Below are 23,362 nucleotides of genomic sequence, written 5' to 3'. Positions count from 1 at the left end.
CGGCCGTCATCCCCCTCAACTGCCGGCGGCGATCTGAGCCGAGTGTAAATATTGAAAATAAAAGCCCCGCTCGGACAAAACGACATTTTCTCATTTTGCCGGCGTGCAACTTATGAATTTTTGATGTCTCAATCTTCAGCTTTTAATGAAATATTTTTTCTTTCCCGAGCGACAGAAAGCCAACACGTTTCCAAGGAGGGAATTTAGCCTGACATTTTCCTTGTCTGCACTCAAATGACACGCACCCACGCGAGCGCGCGGAATGGATTCGTAGGATGTGTGTGTGTGTGTGTGTGTGTGTGTGTGTGTGTGTGTGTGTGTGTGTGACGCCATGCGTTTCTCTGTCAGTGTGTTAAACAGAACTCCTGTTCATCTCATCCATGAGATCATTCTGGTGGACGACTTCAGCGACGACGGTGAGCGCGCACGCACGCACGCACGCACGCGCATGCACACACACACACACGCATACATTATATGCAGAATGAGCTACACAACTGAAAGTGTTTAATTCTTTCAAATTCGATTTCATTACCGGTATGTCATTATGGTACAATTATTAGGGGTGTCAAAATTAGTGAAGATAAAGATAATAAATAAAATAAAATAATAAAATAAAAATGCACTGAGCTGTCAACAATTTCTTACAATTGCAATTATGCCATCTAGTGGCAGAAAAATGACCTCAACATAAATCAATATCACACTTGTTTTTTTAGTCTACTAAATCGTTTTTATCTCAATTTTATGAATTATTATGAAATTACTGTATGAAGCACTAAAAGATGCAGCTATATTTCTATTTAATATTTTTTTCATCTTTTATGTTAACAAGAGTATGAAAAAAATGTTAATTTTATTGTACATTAAGAACAGATATAAAATGTGTGATTAATTGTGAGTTAACTATTGAAGTCATGTGATTAATTACAATTAAAAAATGTAATCGCCTGACACCTCTAATATTTATATAAAGTACATTACACCATTTTTTTCTTAATAAGAAACAATATTACAAAATGCAAATTTTCTCATTAAAAATACATTACACATTATTTTTGGTGGGAGGCTGGAACGGATTCATGGCATTTCCATTCATTTCAATGGAGAATGATTATTTGAGATCGAGCGTTGTCCAGGAATGAATCCAACTCGTATCTTGAGGCGCCTCCGTACAAAAGTACACACGGTCGCTTGCTAGCACGTGTCAGGTGCAAAGTCTGGCGTCTCTTTTGCGGCCATCCAGCTGCGACCGCTCGTCCCCGGGGACGCGCCGCTCCTGCCGCCGTCCTTCCGGCTGAAGCGAAAGGGCAACCCGCAAAAGAAAGTAGAACAAGTTTGAGTGCAGCAATAATGAGAGAAAATGAAAATATTGTCAATAATAGATGCTGCGTGTAAACAATGAGAATGATGCTCGCGGCAGGATTTTCCACGGCAACAAAACAAAACTCGTTTGCGAGCAAACGCGCACCAACCCGAACCCTCGTCTTGTCGTTCATTTTAATCATTTATTCATTGTTTCATTTTGTTGCGTTTGTGTTGTTTCAGGGAGCGACTGTCAACTTCTCACCAAATTGCCCAAAGTCAAATGTCTGCACAACAGCAAGAGAGAAGGTACGCGGTTTTCCTCATTCATGTCGTTTGCTTTAGAAAATCATCGCTCATGATGTCGTTAACGAACGTGTTACTCACACTACAGTTACTTTTACAGTACCGTAAAATGTTACTGTCCAAACGAATAATGAATGAATGCAACGTCACAGTCCCCGTCTGAGCGCGTGACGTCACCAATGCGTGCATTGCGTCACGTTTTTCACACGACTCATTCGTGTCCCGCACTAAACGGAGATTCGCGTTTTCAAGCAGGAAATAGTCACGAGTTTGAGTTTAGGGGCGCTAGAAACAGAAATAGGAATTCATATTTTGGCTGTCGGTAGTCTTAAAAAAAAAATAAATAGTAGCCCATTTATGATAAGTGAAGTGATAAGTTAGAAAAGACTCAATAGTTGGTAATTTTCAAGAAATGCGAAAATAAAACTGAATGGAAACGCTACAAATTCGAAAAAGTTCCGAAAAACGTTTTTATGCTTAGAGAGGGTCAATTAAGTGGAACCGAATTAACTGGAGTCGGCACTCCACCTAGTGGACAAACAATGCAATGACATCATCCTGTGCGATTCCAACACCGAACAGCATTTCCTGTTTCATGAGAAAGTAAGAATACATCGGTGTTTAATCGTCCAAAAAAAATTGACGAAAAAAATTGCCCGATTTATATTTCGCTGTGCTTTTTGTCCTCATTAAAAAATACGCATCACAACAATTGTTGTTTTTCAAAGGAAAGGCTGGAATTGACCACACAACATATTTCAAATCGGAACGTTTGCCCTTTTCCTTCCTTGGTCACCTTCTTTGACGACGGGAAGGCGTCCGACACGGTGTCGCTGCCCGCTTTCATTACATCACACACACACGCACACACACACACACACACACACGGCCAATTTACCCGTTTGGCTCGTTAGCGCTTTATGACTTCAGGTCTTCTTTCTCGATTGTCCTTTCAGCGCCCATAAATACACGCTAAGCCAATACTGCATGGCGCACACACACACACACACACACACACACACGTTAGTTGTAAAAAACACCTTCATGTACAAAGTCGCCCATTCTTCATTGTTTCGGTGTGTGTGTGCATGTGTGTGTGTGTGTGTGCGTGTGCGTGCGCCCAACCAGAAAATAAAGCCTTATTGAGGATGAAATGGGATTTTAAATTGGGTAAGCCTCGGCCCAACGGCACCGAGTGAAACTTCTGACAATGTCACTGACGCACACACACGCGCGCACACACAGAGTTACATGTCAGTGAATATTGATCAGAGCATTTAGTTCAAACAGAAGAGAAGACTGTCTTGCCTAACAAGCTCATTTCCACATGCACCCACACACTCAGGCACACGCGCGTCCAAGACAGGAAGTGCTGACTCACTTCCTGTCTCGTGTAGTGCGCCGGGGCTTGTTAAAAGGTTGCATCCAGTCGGAGAGGCGCTCGCTCTCCCAGGAAGTCCGAGTGCGGGCTCGGAGATGAGTCTTGAGCTTCTTTCGCTTTGGGGGATGTTGACCAAGATTGGGGAAAGATGCTTGATAAGCAGAAGATGAAACCATACAAACAAAAATCTTCTGCCGCACATGGTGCCAAGTATCTCAAGAGGACTGGAATGTGGACCATCGCAGGAAGAGCCTGTCGTGAAAACTAGTTGCCGAAGTCAAAATGGCATCACGGTTGCTCAGGTCTCAGGAAACGACCAATCACAGCGCAGCTTCAGAAAAACGGGTGACTTGTGATTGGTCGTTGCCTGAGCCCCGAGCAACTGTGACGTCATCGTCAGTCGACTGCAAAATGGCCGCCCCCTGAGATGGATAAAAAAAAATGGCTGGATTTTGCTTCATAACTCTTACGCCGCAAATGTAATATTAATCAGAATGTCAAGTCGACTTCCACTTAAACACCAACTCTGAAATGATGAAATATATTTCAGTTTTTCCGAAACATCACAGAAATTTCAACTCTATATATTTTCAGTTTCAGTTTTTTTCAAAGTCTAAATTCGTTTTCAGATTAGAGCTTGAAATAACTAGGAATGGCCCGGGTCGCATTGGGGAACTGGAAAATTGCAATTGGAATTTTTAGAAAATCGCACAATAACATTCACATATGTCATTTTGCCAAGCCCTGATGCATGTTCAAAATTTAGACCGCCCAAATCGGCATAATTTTTCATGATAAACAGTGCGTCGCCATGGCAACAGCGATGGAAAATATTTTTAAAAACAGACTTCCTCTTCGGCCAATCAGCTTCTTCGTTTTTTTTTTTTTCTCCTTTTTTCTTCAGGAAAGCTCAGTATTGTTCATTCGATATGACATCATCATTGCTCTCCTTTTTTTAAAAAAACAAACAAACAAATCAATTAAAAAAAATTTAATAAATGTTTTTTTTTTTAAATACATATACATATATATATACATATACACACATATATATATTTTTTTTTTTTTTGTATGTGGGTGAGTATGTGTGTGTGTGTGTGTGTGTGTGTGTGTGTGCGTGCGAGCGTGTGTGTATTCATCAGTTCACCTAAAGCCCATTAAAAAAAATCCCATACTAATAATATAATATAATAATAAATTGCCAAATGCAGAAACATCAATGTAAGTTATCACGATGTAGTGGCTCTCGCTAACAGACAGAATTAAGTAACCGGAATTAGGTTAAAAAATTCTATATACGTAGACCATGTTTCTATAAATTTTGATATTTGGTTTTTATTTGAGGCAGATATTTTTTCCATTAAAATGTGATTTATGAGGAGGTTAGACCATTGGTCGATATTCAGAGTTTGTTTATTTTTCCAGTTAACAAGAATTGTTTTTTTTTGCGATAGTAAGGGCTACAAGTGTAGATTGAAATTGTTTATGTGGTAAGTCAGTTGTTGTTAGGTCACCTAGCAAACACAAGTTTGGAGATAAAGGTATCCTACAGTCCAAAATAGCGGAAAGTTTTTCTAAGACTTTAGTCCAGAAATACATAACCGGAGTACATAACCATAAAGCATGAACATAAGTGTCTGTAGTGTTTTGTAAGCATTGGAGACAAATGTCGGAGTCTGAGAGTCCCATTTTCTTCATCATATATTGAGTAATGTATGTTCTGTGAATAACTTTATATTGGATAAGTTGTAAATTTGTGTGTTTTGTCATTTTAAATGCGTTTTCACAAACTTGAGCTTCTTCGTTTTTCAACATGTGACATGGTGGTTTTTGGGTCTGGGAGCGATGAAAACATTTTTGTTGCACTCGTCACGTACTCCATCGATAAAAACACTCAAACTCGTAAAAAGCCAACACAAACCAACAAACTGAAATGAAACTGAACTGAATTGAAAGCGCAAATGAAAACAAATGCAAACGGCCTCCCGCGCGCGTCAGGTCTGATCCGGTCGCGGGTTGGCGGCGCCGACGCGGCGACGGCGAAGGTCCTGGCCTTCCTGGACAGCCACTGCGAGGTCAACAAGGACTGGCTGCCCCCCCTCCTCCACAGGATCAAACAGGTGGGTGACGTGACGTCCTCCTCGTCTGCGCCTCCAGTTGATTCCTCTTAAGTTTCCCTTCGAACCTGAGCAAGTTTTTTTTTTGCTGATCTCAACGACATCCATCTCGTTCACCTCGTTCTGCATCTCAAAGTGCGCCATCCATATTCATTCTCAGTGCGTGTGCGTGTGATGCAAGAGTCATCAATCACACGGGGGCGGCGGCGGCGGCGGCCTGCAATTTGTATTCACATATAAATGTATGTGTTATTGATCCCGGTGAGTTGAACGTTGTAATGTCAGGACAGCCGGGAGGGGAATTTGCAGCCAGAACCAAAAACCCGACGTTGTCCGGGCCTAAAAACCTTGACAAAATCTTAAACCTGGTTTCTGTTCTAGTCCTTAACCTTAACAATTTTTTATTAGACAACCAAGTAGCTCCTTGGTGGAGGTAACAATGAGTTTTTTGTTTAGCAAATCTTAGGCGTTTACATTGCAACAAAAAAAAAAAAAAAGAGCAGAGACATGTGACTGGTTTTGGAGGCCGACTGTGCGTCGCCACACAGCCGCCGTCCTCTGCGCGCACACCCTGCGGCTAATGGCCCGCGACCGTCCCACCTGCCGGCTAATATTATTGGCGGCCGTTTGACCGCGCTAATGGTGGCGCGCTCCGCCATTAAAGCCGCCGGTTCCGGCAGGCTTTTCATCCCCGTGAAGGGCCGACGGGACGCCATCGCGACTTTGGAGCCGGGCCACGTCCTCTTTTTAACGGCCGCTCGGGATCTCGTTTAAAGGTTAACGGGGGCGCTAGCGAGCTGGAACGTCGCTACGGTTTCAAAAAGACCCATCTTTTATGGCACGCCAAGGTCTTTATTAACCTCGGAAAGTCAAGCTGCCTTTAGCGCCAGATGATTTTGCTTACGTGCTGCAGTACCCTGGACGATACCGTTTTACAATCGGTAAGCCCTTGTGATGTTTGTTGGTCTTCAGGACCCGACCAGGGTGGTCAGCCCCGTCATTGACATCATCAACATGGACACGTTCGCGTACGTGGCCGCTTCTGCTGACCTTCGAGGAGGTACGCCAACACCAACACCAAACTAGTCTGCTCATCTTCACGTGGACCTCATCTGACCCACAGCAAAAACTTGACCTAGGCCGAAACCTTTCAAACCCAGGCCATTATCTTAATGACTTCAAATCTGAGCGAGGCTTCATCTGTAAATCTTGATTCAAAATGAAGCTCAGAGACCGAAAGCATGGCCCGGTCTTAATCTCATGGACTGACATTTGGGCCCAGTTTTAATAACAAAGTCTAGTTTTAGGCTAAATCTTATATCAATATTAAAAACCTGATTTAGTTCTCATCTTCAAAACCAAAAACCTGATCACAGACCTAAAACCTGACCTAGGATTCATTTTAAAGAAAGGGTTTACATCTGACCCGGGACTAATCTCAAAATCACTAAAACCTGACGAAGGCTCGGTTTTGAAGATCTTGGCCTAATCATAAGGACTTCAGACCTGACTGACCTCTTTAGATATGACCTTAAGACCTGACATAGGACTAATCTTAGAATCGCTAAAAAACTTGACTTTTGAAGATCTAATCATAAGGACTTCAGACCCAAACTAGGCCATTTCTCAAAGTACTAAACCCAAATCTCAAACGCAAGGACTAATCTCAAAGATTTAGATCCTAATCTAGGTTTTAGATATAAAATGTAAGACCTGACATAAAACTAATCGGAAAATCAAAGACTGAATTCCCTTTTTTTTTTTTTCCCCTCATCAGGTTTTGATTGGAGTCTTCATTTCAAGTGGGAGGGCCTAACACCTGAGGAGAAGGATCGCCGCACTGACCCCACCCTGCCAATCAAGTACAATACACACACACACAAAGAGAAACAAGTAGCAGGACGCTGACGTTTGTCCCATGTGACGTCCAGGACGCCCATCATCGCAGGCGGCCTCTTCGTGATCGACAGCGCGTGGTTCAAGCACTGGGGCAAGTACGACACGGCCATGGACATCTGGGGTGGGGAGAACTTTGGTGAGTCGGGAAGGTAACGAGCAAACATGCTAAAGCAGGTAGCCAAAAGTACAAAAAGGACATCTCTGATTTCTTTGCGCGTATGCGGTTGTAGAGATCTCCTTCCGGGTGTGGCAATGCGGCGGAAGCTTGGAGATTATTCCGTGCAGCCGCGTGGGTCACGTGTTCCGGAAGAAACATCCCTACGTCTTCCCGGAGGGCAACGCCAACACGTACATCAAGTACGTAAACAAACACGACAACATAAAAGCTGTTAGCACAAAGGCTAATAGCAAAATAGCTATTAGCGTAAAGGCTATTTTTGTACAAAGGCTATTAGCACAAAGGCTGTTAGCATAAAGTCTATTAGCACAAAGGCTGTTAGCATAAAGGCTATTAATGCAAAGGCTGTTAGCATAAAGGCTATTTGCGCAAAAGCTTTTAACATAGAGGCTGTTAGCAATGCATAAAAGGTATTTGCACAAACCCTCTTAGCACATGTTAGCATATTAGCACAAAGACTATTAGCCCAAGTGTTATTAGCATTAAGGCTATTAGCACAAACACTGTTAGCATAAAGTCAATTAGCACAAAGGCTACTAGCAAAATAGCTATTAGCGTAAAGGCTATTTTTGTACAAAGGCTATTAGCACAAAGGCTGTTAGCAAAAAGTCTATTAGCACAAAGGCTATTAGCAAAGCTTTTTAGCACTTTCATCCGTATCGCAGTGTATCACATGTGATAACAAACAAACAGGCATGTAGTAAAATTGTGTGCGTGCGTGCGTGTGTGTGTTAGGAACACTCGGCGCACAGCTGAAGTTTGGATGGACGACTTCCGTCTTTTCTACTACTCTGCTCGGCCAGCGGCTCGAGGAAAATCCTACGGAGAGTAAGAACGCACACGCGCAATCACTCGCACGCATTCCCGATTACGCAGCAGGCCTCCGCAGCTGCTTGGTTTGCGTTTGGACGCGACATCGCATTTAAATGTCAGCGTTTATCAGCCGCACACAGACGGCGCGATGACATTCTGACGCATCGCCGGCCGCCGTCTCGCCGCCAGGTCGGTGATGACGACGGGTTTTGCGTCTGATGGGACTTTTGTGGTCCGCAGCATCGGCGGCCGCGTGGAGCTGAGACGCAAGCTCAAGTGCAAACCCTTCAAGTGGTACCTGGAGCACGTCTACCCGCAGCTCAAGTCAGTAACCATCTCGCTGTCTCGTTCTCTTTACGATACTTTTTGTGCATTTTCTTCCATTTTTTACTTCCTGTATGTGTCCCAATAGTTTTGTCCAATATTGTTTCATTTCGTCACTTCTACTACTTTGATCCATTTTGATGTCTTCAATTTTGTTTTGGATTATGTTTTACATGTAAGCCACATATTTGGCCACTAGAGGGAGCAGCTGTTTTCAAGCATTTTCACGGAACTTTCAAGAATATTGTAACCATATAAGCACAAATGTTTTGGGAAATATTCACAGGCAAGCCGTGTTGAATATATTTGTCTGGCTGATTCCAGTTGCCGAATAGAAACATCCACTAATGAGTTAGCGGTGGACACACACATCCTCAGACACACACACACACACTTGCGTGGCGTTAATCCCCTGAATGGAATGGAGAACGCGATTCTCACGGGAGCGGCCCCCCCCCCCCCAAACGAGGAATAACCTTTGAGGTCTTATTAAGTGGCGGCGAGATAGCAGATTGAATTAACGACTTTCTCAAATTGATCGCCGCAGAAAGTTCGTCAAAGTATTAAGCCTTGAAAGTTCACCTGCGTCGTTTTCCATCTTGATGAACTTGATGAGCTTCTGCTCCTTTTTCTTGTCTTCATTAAGATCATCCGGCTAAGTTAGACGCTCAGTAGGTAGGAAGAAGAATATCAAACAAATTGTGCCGGTTGCCCAAAACTTGTGGTGTTTGGTCCGTCAGAATCCCCGACGACTCGGACTGGCAGTCCGGCCCGATCCGACAGCGGCAGAACTGCTTGGAGTCTCGCCGCGTGGACGGCCAGGAGACGCCCGTCCTCATGTTGGCGCCCTGCGTGGACACGGACGGGGTCCACGCACGCAGTCAGGTCCGCATCACAAACACAACGAAAAGTCACTATGTGGTCCTCAAATGGGTCAAGTTTGGCCCGCGACATAACAGGAAGAATAACAAAAACAAACATAATCACAAAAATAGCAAAGCAAACAAAATGAAAATGGTCACCGCTTTGTCTGCTTCCATAAAAAAAAAAAAAAACACAAATATAAACAAAAAACTGTCAAAACATGCTTTCCCGCTCAATTCAAGCAAAATGAAACGTTTCATAGCGCAAATTGAGAGGCCGTCAGCGTGTGATTATTGTGTAATTGAGGTCGTGAGCGAATGTCGTCGTCGTCGTCTGGCGACGTCTCCATTAAGTGGCCACGATGGACGGTCGCGCGTCAATCACGATGCTAATAAACACATTTACGGTCAAAGTGATGAAGGGACGTTTCATACGCGTGTCTGACAACATGCTCGTTATTCAACCATGACTTTCTTCATCCGTGCGCGCGTGTGAGCGCGTGTGCGTCAACATTCGATTCGCTGGCCTTTACGCACACGAGCCAGGTGCAGCAGTGACCTCGTTACAGCGCATGTTTGGCTTCTCTTGAACGCTCACTGGGCAATTATTCGAAAGGATCACTAAGTTGAGGAACGAGAAAAAGAAAAGAGGGCGGGGTGGGGGGGGTAGAGAAAATAAATCAAATGTGCAAAAAAGAAAGATTGTCGAAAAAGTGATCAGAGGATCCATATTTCAAGCTGGCCAGCTTTGTAAACGAGAATCTGTTCTCACTCGCCCTGCCTGAATAAATTAAGGGTCAATAAATCTATAAATGACTGAAAAGAAGGAAAGCGGAAAAGAACAAAGAAAAAAGAAACTTGGAAGAAATTAAAAAAGGAAAACTTAAAATGGCAAGAATAGAAAAGAGAGAACGTGGAGAAAAAATCAAAAAGGAATAAAAGCTAAAAAAGAACAAAGGAGAAAAAAATGAAAAATAGGGGAAAAAAGAAGAGAGAATGTTGGAAAGGAACAAAAGGAGAAACAGAAGACAAAAACAAAAGGAAGAAAAAGACAACAAAGATAAAAGCGGAAAGAAGTCAAAGGAAACGGGGGGGAAAAAAAAGACTGAAGAAAATCAACAAAAGCGGAATGGAAAAGTAAAAAAATAAAAATGTGACTGTCTTGCGCAGGATTGGATCTACACTGCGGGCCAGCAGATCCGACAGCACGCCGACAAATGCGTGTCCGTCACCGCCACCTTCCCGGCATCGCAGATTCTGCTGCTGCCCTGCCATGTGGACGACGCCAAGCAGGTATGTGCACACTTGGATTGGCTGACGCCCACGTCACTCACCAGGCCAGGCCCCGCCTTTAAAAGCCGCGCACATTCAAAGTTGCAGATACAACAGTGTGGAATGTAGCCACCCCAAGTGGTCAAAACCAATATATATGTATATCTCTCTCTCTCTCTCTCTTGCTCGCTCGCTCACTCTCTCACATTTACACTCTCTCTCCTCTCTATTTTGCTATCGGCTTCAATCTCTCGCACATCTCATTCTCTCTCTCATTCTCTATCATTGTCTCATTTGCTCTCTTTTTAGCGCTCGCTCTCTCTCTCTCTCACATTTGCCTCTCACTCACACACACGCGCACACACACTTGTCATTACCTGACCAGTGGGCACCTTGACGACGTCCCCGAAGCCCCTGCAGCGGAAAGCAATCTGACAAGTCATAAATCACCTGAGAGAGTTAGAGAGTGGGGGGGTGGCACGTTCATGAGACTGGGGTGGGGGGAGTACAGTGGAACAAGCAGGCAGGGGAGTCACTCCTGTCAAGAGGGAGGCCGCAACACCTCAGCAACTGCTTAGTGCATGTATGTGTATGAGTGTGAGATCTCATGTGTTCATCCATCTATTTTTTTTTTTCGAGTGAGAGGCAGGGACCAATCGCTGGCCAATCGCAGGAAACTTTGTATGGCGTCATTGTATATGAGTCAATCATGATGTGCAAGAAAAACCATGACATTTCACTTATGAATGTGAGAGTACTTCAATACACTGTGAAAGCATTTTGTGAGAACATTTTACTTAATTCATTAAAGCGTGAGAGCATTTCTCCTATGAGTGTTTTACTAGTTTGAATTTCACCACTGTGAGAATGTTTCACTTCTCGGTGTGAGTGTGGTTTACAATTGTGCCTGTGAAAGTGCTTCAGTAATGTGTGAGAGCATGTATGTTGTGTATGAGAGTATTTTTTGTTTGTTTATAAGAGTTTACTGTGTGTGAGAATATTTCACTTCTTTGTGTGAGAGTTATGTGTCAGAGCATTTCAGTAGTTTCTCTTGTTAACGAGTGAGAATGTTTCCCTTTTTGTGAGAGAGTGTTTTATTCAAACGTGAGAGCATTTGGCTTGCTTGACCCCTTTTCGAGTTCCGAGTGAGAGTGGTACTTAAGAGCATTTTGTTCATGTCTAAAACAAATTTCAGTTGCATGTGAGAGTGCATAAATCTGGACGCTTAAAGATGAGTTTCACATTTGCTCTCACACATTTTGTTTGTTCGCATGCATTTTCACATTTTTGCTTTGTCGTTATGGGGCTGACCGCAAATAAGTACTTCCTGTTCAGCCTGTGTGACTCCGCCCATCCAGGAAGTGTGTCTGAATCTGCTGTGTGTGTGTGCGCGCATCAGCGCTGGCAGAAGTCGGGCACCCACCTGGAGCACGTGGCGTCTCGCTTCTGCCTGGACTCGGCCATGGCGCTGGACGGGCTGGACTCGTCTCGCATGCTGGTCATCGGCCCGTGCGAGCCGGGCACCTCCACGCAGCGATGGGACGTCCCCTTCTCATGACCCCACGGCAGACGCAAGCCCGCCCAAACCAGGTCTGGGGGCCGCTTGGCTGCAAATCCTCAAGACTGCTACGGGAAATGCACGCGGCGCTTCACAAGACGAGGGTCCATCAGCAAATGACGGTCAAATCGATTTGCATATTTCCGCGACAACCTGCGGAAACATTTTCGTTTTTAGTTCTGTGTGATTAAAATATCTAATTATTTATTCTGATTTGAACTTAAAAATTGAGGTTGATCTTCTTTCTTTTCTTTTTTTTTTTTACAGCCCTACCATAATGTCTATCTCATAATGTGATTCAAATCAGATTGTTACCATGGCGATCAGGCGATGGGAAGGGTCATGACCTCATTTATTTTCTCTTCCCTCGTTAAACTTTCATGGATGCTCTGACTTGATCTTAGGCCTTCTTGTCCTCTTCATTCTTTATCCCAGCAACTTACGTCTTTGTTCTTGCAAAGATGTCTACTTTTTTTTTTTCTCAACACAACAAAAAATATATAAATTTCCCTCTGGACCCGAAAAGTTTATTTAAGAAGCTCCGCTCGAGGGCATTTCAACCTTCAAGGTACTCGACACGCTATTTTCACATTCCCCAACTGCTGACATGGCATCAAGAGCAACTCGAAGTTCAGTATCTTGCTCAAGGACATTTCTGCATACTCTGGTCTCGTACCCACAACCCTCGGGTTAGGAGACGACCTCTCGACCACCTTAGCCGTGACGGCTTTGTGGACATGAGACACCAAGTGCACCTTAAAACTCTTCTATTGTCTTATTTATTGTTTAGTGGCTGCGGACACAAAATTAGGTACACCTGCACAATTTAGTAAACATTTTTGACTTGTGTATCTAAATGAGGTGATTAAAATATTAGAACCCCCACCCCCTACCCAGGTGTGCAATACAAGGCAAGTGTACCTTAAGTTGTGTCTTATTTGTGTGTTGTTTGTACAAAGCACACATCAGTTTGTTGTTGTCTATTAATTGAATGTGCACATCTCAGCATGACGCTCAAAATTTCAAGTATGTTTTGTTTTAAATGGAGAGCGTGTGACGTTTTCTGTTGGCTCCTTTTTGCTGCTGGAGGACGAGAGCGCCATCTTTTGGTAGTAAAGCTTGATTGCGACTCACCCGCTTGCTGAGCAGTGTGCTCTCCCAAAACACACACACAACTACAATATAGGGTTGGATTATCCATCCTTGGATTTTTACATTATTTTTCGCAATAATGTAAATTGAAAATGATAATGACATTATTCATAACTATTTTTGCTTTGTCTTCCAAGTTGCTATGTATGGAAGGGAATCGTTTTTTTATTTATTTATGTGAAGCACCTTGTGTTGCTTTTAATGTATGAAAGGTGCAATAGAACTAAAGATTTGATTGATTTAGCAAAAAAAAAAAAGCTAATTCAACAGTGACTGCTTTTGTAATCTAGCCCTGAAACTATATAAATCGTTTAAAATGATCCTGAATTAATCAATACAATCAATCACTCCGCTCTACTATACGATTTATTTATTTTAATAAATGTATTTTTTGCCACAGTCGCAATGTTCCAAAAATAGTTTTGACTACAGTTTTGCCATCGTTACCCTCCCAAGATGGCGGCCAGCCTACGTGTGCTAATGTTGGCAGATTGGGTTGCGTGTGCGTATTGGGTAAGCGCGAGCGAGCTTGTGTCAAACATGCATGTTGTAATTGACTGTGAGAGAAGATTGCACAGGAAGTGAGGTCATGACCTCTTCCTGTGTGTTGCCCTGCATGTTTTGTGTCACACACACACACGCATTGTATTTTGATAAGCTGCGTTTTGACATTTTAGCGCAGTAACAGGTGAACGACAGGCAGGACTTGGATGATGGCTTATTTTCCTCAATAAAGTTTTGTAACAACCGACTCATCGCTGCTGGATTTTTTTTTCCCCCATAAGCGCTCTGCACACCGGCCACTTTGTAGGTCCACGCTCTCTCAAATTCCATCAAGGCCAAACAATCGGCAACGTTTTCCCCGGAAGTATTCCACTCCAGTCCTGTAGGTGGCAGTAATGGACTTGTTTGTTGTTACTTTGGTGCTATTTCGTGGCAACTAAACATTTTTTAAAGCAGTAGCTATTGATTTTCTTCGAGGTGTCACTCAACATTATTGTGTAAGACAACAACAAAAATAGAAGATGCGGGTGACACGCCTCAACCAACTAGCTAGTCCAACACGTGTTCAAGCAGGTTGGACTGCATTACAAGCTTGTTATTACACCATAAGATACAACATCGAACAACACCAAAAACATGGTGGATATAAAAAGTCATTTTTTTGTGAGCAGAGCGGCCACTTTATTTGGTACACACATCAGTGACAATGCAAAAAAAAAAAAAAGACAACTAGAACCTCTGTCAAGGCCAAACAAGCCAAAACCTCATGTATTCCACTCCAGTCCTGTAGGTGGCGCTGATGATCATTAAAAAGCAGCAACCAGTGGCATACACAGCTCTATCTGATGGATGACTGCATCTCTATTTAGAAACGTATTCATCCTTGTTTTTTTGTTTTTTTTAAGTCAGCAGTTTTACTATTATGACTTTATTATTTTGTATTTATAAAATTGTATACATGTTATGTGTATATGTGTTGGGAGTTTGTGTGTGTGTGAGAGACTAGGAAGTGTCTTTGTCGGTGGTTTTGGAGTCAACGATGTCCTGGAAGGCTTTAGTGGCTGACTTGTTCTCTACGTTTTTGGGCTTGGTTGGAATCTGTGGAGAGAGGATCTGTTCATGTACACTGTATTTTTTTTAATATCAAATATCTGCAAATCACCTTTTCCAGTTTTGAAAAATAGCTCTAAGGGGATAGCTACACGTGGTGTTTATTTACATCTGCTATCTGAATATTGCGTTGTGATGTTTATATTATGTTAGTGTAGCCTTTTGTATTTGCCATAAAGTAATGATATGCTATTGTTAGCTCATCAACAGAAATGCTAACACCGCTTTTGTATGCTGTGCATCTATTTAGCTTAGCAAAAGGCAGCCCTGCGCGTACCTGGTTGCAGACGGCTTTCCCGTATCGCACAAACGTGGCAAAGTGTTCACAGTTGAGCCACAAGAGGTTGTAGGTGAGCTCCTCGTCCTCCAGAGCGTCGCGCCGCCGCCTCATCTCCTCCACCGAGGACGGCTTGAAAGCGTGGCGGTTGTTGCTCCTGAGGATGTGGACGCCGCTGGGGACGGTGACCTCGCCCAGCGGCACCCGGCGGATGCGGGTGGCGCCCAGCAGCAGGTCGCCGCAGATGGGGAACATGGATTGGAGGGAGGTGCGGATGTTGTTCATCATGTGGCCCTCATCTGCGCAAATACACAGAAAACGTCTTAAGAGAACAAAAAAAAAATGGAATCCGAACGTTTACTGCCACCAACGAGTATTTTCGTCATATTTTTTCAATGGGTAGTTCTAGACATGTTTTCAAGACACCCCCGGGAACTCTTGAATTGCTTACCCGCCACAGCAAAGTGGATCACATGACCGTCCTTGTCGTACACGCCCCAGTGCGAGTAGCCGATGGGGTACGAGAACTCGATCAGATCTCCAAATTGGGCCGTTGACGCGATCGCCTCGATCTGCGCTCGAGACACGTCATTATTATTATTATTGTGATATTATTAGACATGATTGTGTTCATCAACAACAGACGACGGTAAACGACGCATGCGACACGCCTCAACCGGTGCTCAAGCAGGTTGCGCTGCATTACTACACAGGAAGCAAAGAAAGAAAAGAAATATGTCCGCTCTTACCAAACGTATGCGCGTGTTTGTTATCTGCTGGTCAAACTAAATCGGGTGTGGAAGCCTTCAATCGTTTTACAAATGTGCGGTTAATCATTACTTTTGAAGTCAAATAATTCACCAAATGGAAAGCAACGAGGTGGAATTTACTCAACACATAGTTGTACCGCCTTAAGTATACTTTATTGTATTCACGTCAATTCAAAGGTTGAATAGAAGCAACTGGACACTTCTTGTTGATCCAACAATTTTTTTCTTTGCTTTTGAAAAAGTTCAAAAATGACTCAAGTGGTGATAGTCAGTCAATGGTGCTGCCTCCTTTAAAAAGCCATAAGATGCATTTGTAGCAATCAGGCGAAAAACAGCAACAACTACTTTATGAACTTGTGACCAGGTTTATAAAAAAAAAGAACAACTATAAGCTACAGTCCGGTTTTAATAGTGGATCATTGTGTGATATTACATTATTTGATGACGTTATGATTACCTGAAGGTGCATTTTGTAGCGCCCCCTGGAGGCCGTGGTGAAATTAGCATTTACCTATATTGCCTTATAGGCTATGTGTAGCATCCATTCATCGGCAAATGAAGCAATGAGCGTCATTGTATGTATTTTATCGTTTGCTCCGAAATAGTAGTTTCTTTTTTCTTTTCTTTTTTAATGTAGCAAGTGAATTATTACTTGTCGACGGTCTCAGTTCAGCTGAAACTATCATGAATCCTGTTTTAAATAATATTTAAATATAGTTCTATGTTTGCGCTTCTTACCTGCGCCTCCAGGTCCATGCCGGACTCCTCTGATGGCTTGAGGTTGACTTGTGCGTATGTTAGTGTGAAAAGGGTGTGTGTGTGTGTGTGCGTGTGTGTGCGTGTATTTGCAGGGTGTGCGTAAGTGTTCAGTTCAGGTTTGGACACTTTGACGCATGCACGCAACTCGAAAGACAAGGGGTAGAGGAGAAAAGAAAAGTTTAACCACAAAAGCAGACAACGCCATTATTTATTTATTTATGTATTTATTTATTTTCATTGAGTGTATGATTTTTTTATTTCTCATTCTGCTTCCAGGTTCAAGATAATTATTTCTAATCAGGGTATTTTAAAATATATATATATGTATACAGATTTAAGCAATTTAGAGGGTACTCAAAATTATAACCAAATTAGATACCTTTCCTTGTCACGTCGCTGTCATTCGTCATAATTACAGAGAAATAACAGTCGTGTGAGAAGTAAACTAAGGGGGTTTGCAATAGCGACAGCTGGCCAGCCAAGGTCCACCGAAGGGGGCGCCACGGTCCCCCTTCGTCCAAATCAATACCGCCTTCCATCGTGCTGATGTGGACAATAATAAGCAACATCTGAACACGTCGTTGCAGAAAATCTGACATGCTTGTTTGGAAACGAGGCAACCTGCGCGCTTGCTGCTAGCTGGCAGATCCACATCCACGTAAGTCACAACCTCATTCTTTCTAGACATTTCGTCGACTTTTTTATTCAATAGTTACAAAAAGGCCAACGCGTAATCGCGATTCAAATGTGCAAAATATAGCATAACATATACTGCCAATGTTACTGGCAAAATTATAACACTAGAGAGGAAAATAGAGAGCGACAGACATTTGTTTTCAGCCGGGACGTTATTTCCGCCACACTGACATGTTTGTAGTCCTTTTACGGGTCTTTTACACGATTCTCAATGTGTGAAAACTGAACACAAAACTACAAGTTCCACTCGACGTGAAGGAAGAGGCGACTTTCGGTGCAAGGGTCAATGTCTTTCGGCTTGTATGTATTTGCTTATTTTAGCCCGTACGTAATTAGTTTGTGTTGAACAAAGAAGTTTGTTGAATTTGCAGTAACTATTCCTCGATAACTAAAATGTATTTTCTAAAATAATTGTTAATTTTTATGCACACATTTTAACAGAAAGCTCTTCAGCGTATTCTGACGCCTTCTTCTTACGTGGCGATGACGTCTAATGTCAAGGACAGTCGGTGTTTACTTTCACAACCAGAGCCGTTTGTCATTTAAAAAAAATCTTATCCGCACTAGAACTAACTACTCAGAATTTTTTAAATATCCATTTTTGTAATCGATTATGTCTCCTTCACAGACTGCCACATGTGAGTAGCCAAAAGACAAAATAAAAATGCAAACATGATTGGTGTTACACATCGAATAGCGATCAATGTTGAACTTTCTTCCTTTTCCTTTTTCTTCGTTGTGCACTTGTGATAATTTATTCTTTTAAACACATCTCGGGCATGTCATAAAATTGTGTTTTGTTAAATTTGTAGTGTTTTTTTTATTTAGGTGGGCTGAGGTGCGTTAATGTAATTCTTAATTCTTAATTATTGCTGTCATTTGTAGTAATGTGGGGGGAAATGGCAAAAAAATCTGCCATAAAAAAAACAAACAGATGAATTTGTGTTTGTAATCATCTTCTCTTTGCGTCTAGCCGCGCCATGTTTCTTGGCCAGTTGAGTGGCGTCGTTCCCCAACATCTGGCTGTCTGCCGGCTGGGCTTCGTCTGCTTCACAAACGTTCTTCCCTGGAGGACGAGTCCTCGCCGCTTGTCCACCTCCACCGGCCTCCTGATGGACCACGAGCCACCTTCCAAACGCAGGAGGAGCGCCGAGGAGAAGAGGAGGACAAAAGATGGGGACGCAAACAGAGGAGGAGGAGTCGGCGCCGGGTGGGAATCTCGCTCAAAGGTCATGAGTCCACCTGGGAAAGATTTGAGCAGAGATTTTAAGAGCAAAAACGTGACAAGGACTCCGAAGAATACGAGTGCGTTCAAAGACGGAGGCGGGCAATGCCGCGGGTTCAAACCCGAGTCGAACGCCTCAGAGGAAGCTGTCTTGGAGCCTCCTCCGCCGGGAACTCAGTCACCAGTTCGTCAAGCTCCGATGCAAAGTGATGCTCAAACATTTTTGAGTTTTTGTGGGCTGTGAAATTTCTCTCGAAAGTCACATTTGTGTCTCGGCCCAATAAAGGTTGGGAGTCGCTGCTGCCCAGACGTTGGGAGGCGTCGCCGGCCTGCGCTGCGGCAAGAGGGCGGCGCCATGGTAGCAGAGCATTTGACTTCTCGGTGATGTCGTACAACATCCTGGCGCAGGACCTGCTGCAGGCCAACGCTTATCTGTACCCGCGCTGCCCGCCCGCCGCCCTGCACTGGCCGCTCCGGCTGCGCAACCTGCTGGCCGAGTTGCGCCACTACGACGCCGATGTGAGACCGCCACGCAGGCTGAGGGTAACCTACACCATGCTTGAGCTTGGCCTTTGACCTTCGTGCACTTGTCCCCTCAGGTGCTGTGTCTGCAGGAAGTTCAGGAGGACCACTTTGAAAATCAGATCAGGCCCGCGCTCCACGCACGAGGTACTTTTAGACGAAGATTTGATTTTCAATGAGAATTGATTTAGCACAAATACATTTAACTCTTTGACTGCCAAAAACGTTAAATAACGTTTAGTAAAATCCTATGGAGGAGTGCCAAAGACGTTAAAAGACGTTTGTTTCAATACAGAGGTGAAACTAACCATTTTCTATTGTTGATTACTCAAAAACGGAATAAGGTAGAAACAAACTTTTTTTTCTGATGAAAGATGAGAGTCCAATCTTTCATTTGGTAGTATGTGGGTTTCCATAGTCCAAACATATAATTTTCTGTGGACCTTGAAAGATCAGTCAAAATGCTTAAATCGACTGGCACCCACGGCATCCCTTTTCTGAAAACGTCTGGCAGTCAAAGAGTTAAAAAGAAAGAAAATTAGAATCCTACATTGATTTTGGAGGGGAAAAATACCTATTTTGAGAAAAAAAAATATTTTCAAAAAACACATTTGTTCAGTCATGATGTTCATACCCCCCCTCCCCCCAAAAATCTTTAAATTGCTGATAAACATTTAATATGCGGGGTTTTTTTCTACAAAAAAGTGGGGAATGTGTGACCCCAAAAAAAAAAAATTGGAAAAAAAGGATTCTCAATTATGCCAATCCATGGGTGCCGAACCAAAAGTAATTGGAGGTTGAAAAAGTTTTTTTTTCTAAAAAATAGATTTTTTCTTCAAGATTTTTTTTTTGTCAGAAACTTATTTTTTACATTAAAAAGGCATAATTTTGATAGCAGTCAATCTTTTCAAACCATATATTTTTGTTTTCTGGGGGAAATTACATATTTTTGGGGGGGAGGATTTTTAAAATTTAAGAAAAAAAGTCGTTTTTATTTTTTCCCCTCAAAAAATATTTTGGAGAATTTATTTTTAGAAAAAAAAATTTACGTTTTTTTTTTAAATAAAGTAATGTAGTTTAATAAGACAGTTGCTTTTCAGAGAAAAACAAAAATGAGAAAAATCTTGTATTTCTGTTTGTTGTAAAGAAACCAATAAAAAGTTCATTTTAAAAAATTGGATGGTACTTAAAAAAAGTCCGATTTTGAAACAAAAACATTTTTCCCTTTAAGTCGTATTTCTGAGTGTCAAAATTGTATTTTTCATAAAGATTTTTCTTTTCTTTTTCAAGTTATATTTTTGAAAGAAGTTGTACTTTTTTTTTAACTTATGAAACAGGCACATTTTGTAAGGAAGAAAAAGACCATTTTGAGAAATGTCACATTTGAAAAAAAAATTTTTTTTCAGGGAAAAAAATCCATATTTTTTAAAAGGCTTGAAAAATAGTCAGGTTTGCAAGTTTTTTTTTTAATAAAAAAACATTTTAAAAAAAATCACTGGTTTGACAGTAAATGAGTTAAAGGGTAGAAAAAGATTTTTATCGTTGTGAGCGAGTGAATTTCAATTTTTGAGATGTGTTTTTTTTTTTTTAGGTTACGATTGCGTGTACAAGAAGCGCACGGGGACGAAACCGGATGGCTGCGCCGTGGCCTTCAAGTCGTCTCGCCTGTCCCTGCTCTCGTCCAATCCCGTCGAGTTCTTCCGACCGGGCGACGCCCTCCTGGACCGCGACAACGTGGGATTGGTGGTGCTGCTGCGGCCCACGGGCGCCGCCGCCGACGACTTTGTGTGTGTGGCCAACACGCACCTGCTGTACAACCCGCGGCGGGGCGACGTCAAACTGGCCCAGCTGGCCATCCTATTGGCCGAGATCGGACGCTCGGCCCGCCCCCCCGACGGCGCCGCCCGCCCGGTGGTTCTGTGCGGGGACTTCAACTCCACACCGTGGAGTCCACTCTTCGCCTTCCTCACGGGCGGACGGCTCGACTATCGGCACCTTCCCATCGGCACGGTACGAACTCTCTCCTACTTTGAAAAAACATATTCACACAGAAAATGGTGTGTATTTTTGTGTTGTGTTATCCCTTGTAAATACCAATTGTGTGTGTGTGTGTGTGTGTGTGTGTGTGCGCAGGTGTCCGGTCAGGAGCACGGCTCTCGGGGCCAGCGTCTGTTGGAGAGCCCCATCTGGTCTCCCGCTTTGGGCATCAACCAGCAGTGCCAGTACGAGAGCACCTGCACCTCCGCCGCGTCCTCGTCCTCCCGCGCCGCCGCCGCCGCCACCGCCGGTCAGTCGGCCCCGCCCACCAAAACGTCAACGACGTTCTCGCGCCTCTCAACAAAACGCTTATGCCATCTTGTCATTTGCGCGCAGTTGAACAAGAAATCTCCCATCTGACGGTGCAGGACGCGGCAGAGCGAGCGGACGCCGAACGAGCGGTCGCCAGCGAGGATTTGAAAAGGTTTTTAGCACTAGAAGTGTCAAAATGAGTGCGTTCATTTGGAGTTAATTGAAAGTTCCTTTAACGCGTGATTAATGACCGCCCCTTACTTGGAAAGCCTGCACTGGGGGAATTCCAGTCCACGTCAAAATTTTGCAGTAATAAATGTAATAATAATGCAAATATTTGTTGTCATGTTGTATCATGCAATTTTTAAAATGTGCAGAATTTCACAAGTTACTGAATGGTAAAGATTAGATAGCTTTTAATATGAAAAGAAAAATGCACTGAGCTGTCACCAACGTCTTACAAATGCAATTATGCCATCTAGTGGCAGAAAAATGACCTCACCACAAATCAATATCACACAATTTTTTTTTTCACTGTATATCGTTTTAGTTTTAACTCAATTTTAAGTTATTACGAAATTACTCTATCAATGACTAAAAGATGCTGCCATCTCTCTATTAGTTTAACAGTTTTTCCATTTTTATGTAAACAATAGTATGAAACATATTTTATTCTACATTTCATTGTACATTTAGAACAGATCAAATTTGTGATTAATCGTGAGTTAACTCTTGATTAATTATGATTAAAAAAAAATTTATTGCCCGACATCCCTGGTTTTTACATTTTGTCATATTTGTAAAATAAAGAAAGATGTGCATTTTCAAAAAAAGTTGCAAAAAAGTTTCTCAAATGTTTTGAATAGGGCTTTGCAATTAATTGAAATTCAATTACAATTTCAATGATTACACTCCACATTTACAAAATTGGCATTATCGTCCAAAAAAGAAAAGAAAAGATTATTAATACTAATTTTGAGTTTTTTAAATGTATACATATTTTTTTTAAATAACTTTTTTAAATTCGGCCCAAACGAAACTTGTGAAAATAGTGTTTCAAATGAATGGATTTGTCTTCAAATTTTTTACATTAAAACCTTTTCTTGTTTTGCACCAAAAAAACAAAAAAAATCGTCCTAATCGTCATTTCAATTATTAGCAAATGAATCGTGATGAATATATTTTTGCATCCCTAGTTTTGAAGTCATGAAACTTGAAGTGTGTGTTTGCGTGTGTCTAGTTGGTGTCTGGAGCACAACGTGCCGCTGCGCTCGTGCTACCCGCCGCGCCTGCCGCCGGACGGGCGAGCCGCCGTCACCACGTGCCACTCGCGCTGCGCCATGATGGTGGACTACATCCTGTACACGCCGTGCGGTACGTCTGCCCGCCCTCGCGGCCGCGCCCACTTTTGAGCCGCGCTGACGTCAAATGTTGCGTACGCAGAGTCCCTTCCTGGTGGGCGGGGCCTCCAGCTGATGGGCAGGCTGTCATTGGTGGGCCGGCCCGAGATGGACCGGGTGGACGGCCTGCCCAACGCGCAGCACTCGTCAGACCACATCCCGCTGCTCGCTCGCTTCCGATGGATCGTCGGCGGGCGTTCGTGACGCGGACGTGCAGACGAAGGACTTGTTGAAGGTTTGGAATACTTGAAGCAATTTTTTAATTTTTTATTTTTTTATTTTTTTTTCAACATGGCGATGGGATTACCTCCACCAAGGACAGTGTTTGCTAGCAGGATCATGTTTTGGAGAAAAAAAAAAGTTCTACATTTTTATTCATTTGTTAAACAATCATGTATTAAAGCAATGTTTTGATAAAGTTAAATGTCAACGTTTGGACAAACGGTTGTAGTTTCCGGTTTTGTTTTTCTCTCTCATCAAGCTCACTCATTCAAAATGGTGCCTTCATCAACAGCTATTTTTAGTTTTAAGCTGTGTTTTCATTTTCATTTAATTTTTTTTAAGCATTGTTGGGGGGGGGGTTCCTTTTTAGCTGTCCTTTAGTCATATTTTTGTTTTGTTTTTCATTGTCTTTGTTTTTAA

At 42.7% G+C, this 23,362-nt stretch overlaps 3 protein-coding genes across 7 annotated transcripts in view; 2 read left to right on the top strand and 1 right to left on the bottom strand.

The window, feature by feature from the left end:
- galnt14 (UDP-N-acetyl-alpha-D-galactosamine:polypeptide N-acetylgalactosaminyltransferase 14 (GalNAc-T14)) overlaps window positions 1-13,919 on the top strand; it is a 51,666-nt gene extending 37,747 nt beyond the window's left edge. The window contains exons 4-15 of one of the 4 annotated variants that reach the window (XM_077552635.1): window positions 349-416; window positions 1,549-1,614; window positions 4,991-5,112; window positions 6,082-6,169; window positions 6,887-6,971; window positions 7,041-7,144; window positions 7,239-7,365; window positions 7,922-8,014; window positions 8,240-8,323; window positions 9,064-9,208; window positions 10,357-10,479; window positions 11,858-12,159. In XM_077552635.1, the coding sequence (XP_077408761.1) occupies window positions 349-416; window positions 1,549-1,614; window positions 4,991-5,112; window positions 6,082-6,169; window positions 6,887-6,971; window positions 7,041-7,144; window positions 7,239-7,365; window positions 7,922-8,014; window positions 8,240-8,323; window positions 9,064-9,208; window positions 10,357-10,479; window positions 11,858-12,016 (1,264 nt within the window). In that variant the 3' untranslated portion in view covers window positions 12,017-12,159. Of the gene's footprint in view, window positions 1-348; window positions 417-1,548; window positions 1,615-4,990; window positions 5,113-6,081; window positions 6,170-6,886; window positions 6,972-7,040; window positions 7,145-7,238; window positions 7,366-7,921; window positions 8,015-8,188; window positions 8,324-9,063; window positions 9,209-10,356; window positions 10,480-11,857 lie in introns of all 4 variants that reach the window. The other 3 variants (XM_077552633.1, XM_077552634.1, XM_077552632.1) reach the window with 3 other exon arrangements.
- Window positions 13,920-14,328: 409 nt separating this feature from the next.
- On the bottom strand, window positions 14,329-16,666 carry LOC144039778 (phospholipase A and acyltransferase 2-like). The gene is made up of 4 exons (XM_077553429.1): window positions 16,568-16,666; window positions 15,511-15,631; window positions 15,060-15,358; window positions 14,329-14,770 (listed from the first exon to the last, which is right to left on the bottom strand). Exons 1-4 carry the CDS (start codon window positions 16,583-16,585, stop codon window positions 14,675-14,677), a joined length of 534 nt encoding a protein of 177 aa, XP_077409555.1. The 5' UTR covers window positions 16,586-16,666; the 3' UTR covers window positions 14,329-14,674.
- angel2 (angel homolog 2 (Drosophila)) lies at window positions 16,044-23,154 on the top strand. 2 transcript variants are annotated; one of them, XM_077553428.1, is made up of 9 exons: window positions 16,044-17,246; window positions 18,258-18,715; window positions 18,796-19,028; window positions 19,109-19,178; window positions 20,623-21,041; window positions 21,165-21,318; window positions 21,405-21,492; window positions 22,561-22,694; window positions 22,764-23,154. In XM_077553428.1, exons 2-9 carry the CDS (start codon window positions 18,265-18,267, stop codon window positions 22,922-22,924), a joined length of 1,710 nt encoding a protein of 569 aa, XP_077409554.1. In that variant the 5' UTR covers window positions 16,044-17,246; window positions 18,258-18,264; the 3' UTR covers window positions 22,925-23,154. The 2 variants fall into 2 exon arrangements, with proteins under 2 accessions (XP_077409554.1, XP_077409553.1); XM_077553427.1 differs by lacking the exon at window positions 16,044-17,246 and adding an exon at window positions 17,258-17,922.
- The last annotated feature ends 208 nt before the right edge of the window (window positions 23,155-23,362 follow it).

Source organism: Vanacampus margaritifer, chromosome 19 (genome assembly GCF_051991255.1).
Source record: "Vanacampus margaritifer isolate UIUO_Vmar chromosome 19, RoL_Vmar_1.0, whole genome shotgun sequence".
Taxonomy (NCBI): domain Eukaryota; kingdom Metazoa; phylum Chordata; class Actinopteri; order Syngnathiformes; family Syngnathidae; genus Vanacampus; species Vanacampus margaritifer.
The sequence above is the reverse complement of the archived record's forward strand: the minus strand, read 5'-3'. Positions and strand labels throughout refer to the sequence as shown.

Excerpts from the sequence above, each read along its gene's own strand:
- LOC144039778 (XM_077553429.1), bottom strand. Across the intron at positions 15,359-15,510 it reads GATCCACTTTGCTGTGGCGG|ATGAGGGCCACATGATGAAC; the intron begins GTAAGCAATTCA and ends GTATTTGCGCAG. Across the intron at positions 14,771-15,059 it reads GGAAAGCCGTCTGCAACCAG|ATTCCAACCAAGCCCAAAAA; the intron begins GTACGCGCAGGG and ends CTCTCTCCACAG.
- angel2 (XM_077553428.1), top strand. The coding sequence starts at position 18,265 with ATGTTTCTTGGCCAGTTGAGTGGCGTCGTTCCCCAACATCTGGCTGTC. Across the intron at positions 19,029-19,108 it reads TGCGCCACTACGACGCCGAT|GTGCTGTGTCTGCAGGAAGT; the intron begins GTGAGACCGCCA and ends TTGTCCCCTCAG. Across the intron at positions 22,695-22,763 it reads CATCCTGTACACGCCGTGCG|AGTCCCTTCCTGGTGGGCGG; the intron begins GTACGTCTGCCC and ends TTGCGTACGCAG.